General features: G+C 41.6%; 1 protein-coding gene across 1 annotated transcript; it reads right to left on the bottom strand.

Annotated features, from left to right (window-relative positions):
- Positions 1 to 577: 577 nt before the first annotated feature.
- Positions 578 to 4,334, bottom strand: CB3H15orf48 (chromosome B3 C15orf48 homolog). The gene is made up of 5 exons (XM_007081766.3): positions 4,226 to 4,334; positions 4,052 to 4,113; positions 3,794 to 3,879; positions 2,890 to 2,950; positions 578 to 967 (listed from the first exon to the last, which is right to left on the bottom strand). The coding sequence occupies exons 2-5, from the start codon at positions 4,085 to 4,087 to the stop codon at positions 899 to 901; spliced, it is 252 nt and encodes an 83-aa protein (XP_007081828.1). The 5' UTR covers positions 4,088 to 4,113; positions 4,226 to 4,334; the 3' UTR covers positions 578 to 898.
- Between the last annotated feature and the right edge of the window lie 3,256 nt (positions 4,335 to 7,590).

The following is a 7,590-nucleotide window of genomic DNA, read 5'->3' on the forward strand; positions in this document are numbered from 1 at the left end:
AACTGAGCCACCCAGGCGCCCCATACTTGGTTCTATTTTTAAGAAAAGTCAACGGGGAGCCCAGGAACATGTGGGTTTGGTTGCACCTTTAGTCTCCAAGTCACCATTGGCCAGAGTCAAGAGTGGCCCTGGACTCTATCGTGCATGGGCAAAGCTCTCCATTCTCGCCTCCCCCACCCTCACGGGAGAACCGTGTTATCCTTGGCATCTGCAAGGCCGGTTTCGGTGTGCCCCACCTTCCTACGTTGTAATCCCAGCACTTCCTTCCAAGCCCAATTGTCATGCAAGTCTCATCCCCCATATCTTCTTCATTTTCCTCATTGTGCTTACCATCTTTTATTCATCTCCTTCCAAAGTTTGGTTTTATTCACTGCTTTATCTCACCTGCACAAGAACAGGGCATAGCTAACAGCAGGGGCTCAATAAATTTCTGGTGAATGCATAAACTTGGAAGAAAAGTTTACACACAAATTTGCACTGTATGTTGTTTTAGAAAATGAAGCTCCATGCTTCAAAATATGTTTTTCTTCCATAAAAAGACTTTCTCCTCTATTTAAATATGTATCTTTAAGAAACCTTGCACAAATAGTATTTTATTATAGACAATCTAGTTTACAAATCTTTATACACTTTAGGAAAATATTCAGGCATCATAAACATAAAAATTTCAATACACAACATTAAATTCACAACAAGAAAATAAACACAAACTTATTTTTGAACTACGTGGTTATTGCTGCACTACCTTTATAATTCCTATCCAGAGTCCAAAAATGCAGTCAAGCCCTAAAAATGTAGCAGAAGCATTTCCGCACACTGGTATCCATAATCTAGTTTGTGCAGAAATGTTTCCACTAGATTCATAGAGTACTCTTTGGAAGAAAGAAGCAAGAGCTGGTCATTTGGTGGCCCTTCGGACCTTCTGCAACTCTTCAATGGGCTTCCATTGTTGGTTGATTGTTATAAGCTTGAAAAAAAAGAAGGAAAATACAAATGTTTTTCAGGATCTGTCCTTCATCCTCTTGTCCCTTTTTAGGGTTTGTCCACACTCCCTTTTGGAAAGAGCATCACCATAATATTTGTAGTCAAAGAACCATTTCTTCCCATCTCTAAGAACATGCACAAACCAGTAATACGAGCTCTAAAAAGCCTTTGGGTTCCTGAGTGTTATAGGATCATCAAGAAAGGTCATATACATTTGCCCACTTTCACATAACAGGTTCTAGATTTCTAAGCTTCCTATGGCTTTAGGTGAACTATAAGTTCAAAAAGTGTGTCTGCTCCCGGTGAGTGGATGTAAAATGCTCTAGCACAGGGCTTGGCACACAGTAGGCTCTTAACCAAACTTCCTCATTGTAATTACTCAACAAAGGTACACATGATCTAAGTTATGCAGTAAGGGAAAAGGGACAGAGCTGTGGATAGTCCTTGACTTCCCAAAAACTCAAATTCAGAGGTTCTCATTTATCGTCACAGTTACAGGACATAGGACATACCCCATACATATCATACCCCAGGACACAGAAGATGTAGATAGGTTTTTTTTGTTGTTTCAAAAATTTTTTGGAGGGCGCCTGGGTTGCTCAGTTCGTTGAGCAACCAACTTCGGCTCAGGTCATGATCTCACAGTTCGTGAACTGGAGCCCTGTATCAGGGGCTCTCTGCTGTCAGTGCAGAGCCCGCTTTGGATCCTCGGTCTCCCTCTCTCTCTGCCCTTCTCCCACTCTCAAAAATAAATAAAAATTTAAAAAATTTTAATTTTAATTTCAGTTATAGTTAACCTACAGTGTTATATTAGTTTCAGTTGTACAATATAGTGATTCAACGTTTCTGTACATTACTCAGTGCTCATCATGATAAGTGTGCTCGTAATCCCTATCACCTCCTTCGCCCATCCTCCCACCCGCCACCCTCTGGCAACCATCAGTTTGTTCTCTATAGTTAAGAATCTGTTTCTTGGTGTCTCTCTCTCATTTTTCCTTTGCTCATTTGTTTTGTTTCTTAATTCCACATATGAATGAAATCATATGGTACTTGTCTTTCCCTGACTTATTTTGCTTAGAGATGCAGGTAGTTTTAAAGATTCTAAATGTCCCTCACTAGGTCAAACTCAACTATTTGAAAGTTTTGTTTAAAAAAAGCTTTCCTGACAGATCTAAGTAGTGTTGATTCCAACAGACTCAGAAATATAAAAAAGTCTTTGCTATAGTCTTAAAAGAATGAGCGACTATTAGGTGATTTTGCATAAAGAGAACGCCACTCCTGTTTTCAGGAGCCCCTGTTATTTATCACAATAGACCTTGTATTAACCTTAGATAAGCAATGGATACAATGAGATAATATATTACAATAATGATGAAAGTTAATATTTAAGTACGGACTATGGGCTAGGCACTATGCTAAAGGGCGTTATGTATTTTACATTCTTTAATCCTCTTAACTCCGAGGTAGAATCCTATTATTGAGCCCAGTTTAGAGATTCTGAGAGCCTCAGAAAGGCCAGGTTGTCCAAAATCACCTGTGAATAATGGAACAAGGATTTGAACTAGATCTCCAGAATTCCATGGCACTCCCTTTACCACTACACTCAAAGGCACCCTGAAAGTGAAAGGTATTTTTTAAAGTTATTTATTTATTTAGAGAGGGAGAAAATGAGTGTGGGAGGGGCAGAGAGAGAATCCAAAGCAGGCTCCACGCTGTCAGCATAGAGCCCAACGAGGGGCTTGAGCTCACCAACCACGAGATCATGACCTGAGCCAAAATCAAGAGTCAGCTGCTTTACTAACTGAACCACCCAGGTGCCCCAAAAGGGAAAGGTATTAAATCCATTTTGCTGACAGGGTGCTAAAGCTTGGGGTAAATGTAAACCACTTTTTAATTTAGCAATACCTTGCTAGGTACATTAGGATCCACAGTTTCCCAAGGTTCTGGATTTTTTTTCCGATCAATGCTAAAAAGTAAAAGAAAGCTGATTAAACATCAAAGTAAGTAAATTTAAACCAACTCTGACAGTGGGTCTATAAACATGCTGGGACATCACAGGACAGACCTAGACTGACAAACAGGCATATATCTGTTAGTTCACTGAAATTAATGGAAGGTTACTTAAGGGAACTTCACAATTTGGCTCAAACATTAAGGATCGATTCCTCTGCAGGGTGAAAGGTCTGTATTCCTTTTATTGGGCTGAACTGGAGAATGTTCCCATAAGCTGAACAGCAATGGGGGTGGAAATGCCAGGATAAATGCAAGCAAAAACGTTCTTGCCCTGGTTTCTGGGACAGGCAGAGGGGCCGGGCTTGAACTCTGTAGATGGTGAACTCCGAGGTGCAAGGCCCCTGGGCCAGAGCCTGGCATTACCACCCTCTCCAGCCCTGCACTGGGCCAAGATCAGTTTCAAGTTTCTTTCTTCCTCATATTCCAGGATACATGGCATTTTACCTGCCTATATCCAGAGCTGAGGTTAGGTTCACTATAGACAAATGAATCTGTAAAGGCCATTTAAGAACTTTAAATTTCAAAACTTAAGTTAAAAAAAAAAAAATCAAACCTTGCTGAAGAAGAGGAGGGTCAGTGGATGAAAGGATACTTAGATACAAGGAACAAACTTATCCTATTAATATCATAATTCAAGGGTCTTCCGATATCAGGCTGCTTTCCAGTCCCAATTTCAAGTTGACAATTTGACATTCTTATCCTGGGGGTAAAACTAGGAAACTGACAGCATGCATTTCATATGCGGAAGGTCAATCTAGCACTGCTAAAAACGTTTGTATAAATGATGACTACTTACATCACATCAGTCTTTTGAAGGGAATATACTGCAAAAGCCGAAGCTCCACCCGCTGCTGTGGTCATCATCAGCACCAAAGGAATAAGCTAACAGAGAACAGGTTTGAGGGTGAATATTCCCATGTTTCAATGTGAAACATGTGACATATAACAGAATAACTATAGATCATCTTACATACTTTCTTCAAAATTTGCACCATCTTTTCATCTTTAAAAATTAATATTTTAAGTCAAGAATTTCAATTGCTTTAAAACTTACTTCCTTCTTTTTCCTCAGGAGTTGGAAGAGGTTCATGATGACTTCAGTGTTGAATGCCAAATCTAGAATTAAAAAAAAATCCAAGATGCTGCTGAAAACTTCAGCCACTAAGGACCCAATCTGGCGGGCTCCAACCGGCCAACGTACTCCCCAAGGCAGCCTGAGGCAGCTCACCTGGGAGGCGGGGCAGAGCGGCGCGCGGACGAGGAAAACGCCCCGAACCGAACTAGCCCTCTGCGTCCTCACTTTATATACGGACCGCAAATGATGGGCCGGGCCAGGGCGCTCAGGTCACGCGGGCCTGGCGGGGGGCGTGCGGAGCCTGACTCGCTTTCCCCTCCCGGCGCCCGGCTTCCGGGCGCCCCCTGCAGGACAGCCAGCTGGAGGACGCGCAGCAGCCGAACGCGGGAGCTGGCGCCCCCTGCCGTCCGGCGTGGTCCTTACTTGCCGCCCAGAGAGCTGAGGCTCGGCGTTGATGCCCCAGGTTGCTCCCGGCCGGGCCCAGCGCCGGCAAGAGAGCGGCACCGAGAGCAAGCGGAGCTCTGATGGCCAAGGCCTGGATGAAAACCAAGCCCCCTAAAAGGAGGTCTGGAAAAGAAGCCGGAGAGCCGGGGTCTAGAGGGATGGAGGGGGGTGTGGCTCCCAGGAACAGGCAGGTAAATTAAAATCCATCCAATCACATTAAAAGCTCTAAAATAAGATGTATCTCCACATATGGAGATAATTATAATTAAATGTAAAATTCACTTCAGAACTCCCATGGTGTCCTGATTTGTTCCTTAAAAAATTTTAATTTCCATCCCCTCCCCCCCATTTTTTTTTTTTTTTAATGGAAAAAAATCAGCATGTGAGGGAGAAGATACAGAAAGAATCAGGTTTGGAAAGGTTTCCTTCTCGGAGACGACTCAGTCCTTGGCGTCGTCTGGAAGTCTCCTTTTAACTAGCAGTCTCGCCTTGCACAGAGCATGCAGGCAGCTGCAAAACCACGGAAATAATGCTAACAACTCCATTAAAGCAAGCCCATGCGCTAGACTCTGTGCCGGAATCGTCTCGGCATTTTTACAAGGTGAGTATGTTATATAGAGGCTCAGAGATACTCAAGTCGCATAGTAAGAGGCGGAAATGTAATCAGAACCCATGCCTGTCTGACACCCAACACCCCTGTTCTTTCTGCATGGTGGCGCTCTTAGATACTGCAATTAAGCCAAGAACACAAGCGCCGTTATTTAAAAATAGTTATTAAAAACAATTATTTTTAAATTGTTTGAGGTTCAAGCTACCAGTTAATGTTAAAAGGGAAACACCTTCATGTTCCCTGGAAATGATCAGACCCAAGATCTGTTTCAACCCCTTTTAGTTTAAGGTTCGGGCTTTGCAGTGAAATGGCCCAGAATTCAGAGCCCACCCCTGCTACACTTCATTAGCTGAAAGACTTTGAGGAAATGAAACTTAACCTTTATGATGAGTCTCAGTTTATATATCCGTAAAATGGGAACAAACCTAGCAGGGGAGGCAGTTGGAAAAAATGTTAGAATGTATGTAAAGCACATCAGTAAATGGTAATTACTATTTGCAAATATCTGTTTTGTTTTATATAAGGAAGATCATAAATGTAGCATCAAACCCACTTACTCTGATAAGGATTCTCCCTATGTAACCCCAGAGTTGTAACTGGAGACATTTTCTGGTTGGTTAGGTTCAGTAATCAATACATCAAAGAAAACTCAACATTAATTCTCTGTGGTTTGTTTCGAATAGAATCAAAGGAGCCTTTTAATGCTCCTGTGGGATTTCTAAAACTACTTTTGTCAGAAGTTTCTTTAAAAAGTGTCATGTGTTTCCAGGAAGGAAGGGAGGAAAAAGGAAGGGAGAGAGAAGGGGAAGGAGGAAGGAGGAAAGAGGAAGAAAGAAATTTTACAAGAATGTATTATGGCCCCCAAATTAAAATTAGAGTGTAGCCCTTGCTCACTGATGTCTGTAAACTGTTTTGCCAATGCCGTTTCTTTTCAAAATGCAGTACTGTTTTGTAGTAATCTAGGCATTAACCTGGGAACAAGGGCACAGTAAATTTAAAAGATTAATAGGATATGAGTCCCTTACTTCAAGGTTCTTAACAATTTAGTGCCTGTAAATAACCCTAGGCATGATGTGGCACCAAAGGCAGGTGAATAATTCCACCAAGGCGGTCTTTGAGAAAACTTACGAAAGGTGAAGATGTTTATTTGGCAGCAGTTAAGGAAACCAAATGCAGACCAGATATGAAAGAATATTAAAGAAGTATTGTTCATTTTGTTAGGTGTGATAATGATATTATGTTTATGTTAAAAAATACCCCCCCTTTATAGAGATTATATATGAAAATATTTAAGGGGGGAACATCTTTCTAAATCTTTTTAATGTTTAATTTTTGAGAGAGAGAGAGAGAGAGAGAGAGCGTTAGCAGGGAAGGGGCAGAAAGAGAGAGGGAGACACAGAATCCGAAGCAGGATCCAGGCTCTAAGCTGTCAGCACAGAGCCCGATGCGGGCCCGAACTCATGAGCTGTGAGATCATGACCTGAGCCTAAGTCAGCCACCCAACTCAGGTGGAAAAAAATTTTGGGTTTTTTTTGTTTGTTTTGTTTTTTTGGGTTTTTTTGTGTTTTTTTTTTTTTTTAAAGTAAGCTCTAGGCCCAACTTGGAGCTTGAACTCACAATCTCAAGAATTGCATGCTCTACCAACTGAGTCAGCCAGGTGCCCCTTAAGGGAGAAATATAATGACTGAGATTTACTTTATTTAGTTTTTAAACATTTATTTATTGAGAGAGTGCAAGCTGGGGAGGGGCAGAGAGAGGGGGATAGGGGATCCAAATTGGGTCTGTTCTGACAGCAGAAAGCCCAATGTGGGGCTTGAACTCATGAACCATGAGATCATGACCTGAGCTAAAGTCGGAGGCTCAACAGACTGAGCCACCCAGGAACCCTGACTGAGATTTACTTTAAAATATTTCTGCTAAAAAAAAAACAAATGAAGCAGGGGCACCCAGATGGCTCATGGCTCAGTCCATTGAGCCTCCAACTCTTGTTTTCAGCTCAGGTGATGATCTCATGCTTCATGGGTTTGACCCCCACATCAGGCTGACAGCATGGAGGCTGCTTGGGATTCTCTCTCTCTCTCTGTCTCTCTCTCTGCCCCTCCCCCACTTGCACTCTCTTTCTCAAAAATAAACATTTTTAAAAAAACACAAATGGTCAACTTTAGTAAAATAATTAGTCTAGGTGGTAAGTATGTGGGGTTTTTTTTATACTATTCTATGTTTGAAAATGTTCAGAATAAAATGTATTAAAAATTACAAATTGTATACACAGATATAATGTACCCATATAACCTTTAAGATCTGCTTATTTCTATTTGCAGCAATGAGAATTAGACCCAGACAACCACACTTACCTTCCTTTAAATTAATGCCATTTTACTGACCTTGTGGGAGCTTCAAGGTCAATATGTAGTTTGTTTTTTTCCAGGATTACTTGCAGGCACAGCTCCCACCCTTCAAACTC

The sequence above is a fragment of the Panthera tigris genome, chromosome B3 (genome assembly GCF_018350195.1).
Source record: "Panthera tigris isolate Pti1 chromosome B3, P.tigris_Pti1_mat1.1, whole genome shotgun sequence".
Taxonomy (NCBI): Eukaryota; Metazoa; Chordata; class Mammalia; order Carnivora; family Felidae; genus Panthera; species Panthera tigris.

Coding starts and splice junctions, on each gene's coding strand:
- CB3H15orf48 (XM_007081766.3), bottom strand. CDS start 4,087: ATGAACCTCTTCCAACTCCTGAGGAAAAAGAAGGAA. Junction 2,951..3,793: donor CTTCAAAAGACTGATGTGAT/GTAAGTAGTCAT, acceptor TTTACTTTTTAG/CATTGATCGGAAAAAAAATC. Junction 968..2,889: donor ATCCTAATGTACCTAGCAAG/GTATTGCTAAAT, acceptor TTTTTTTTCAAG/CTTATAACAATCAACCAACA.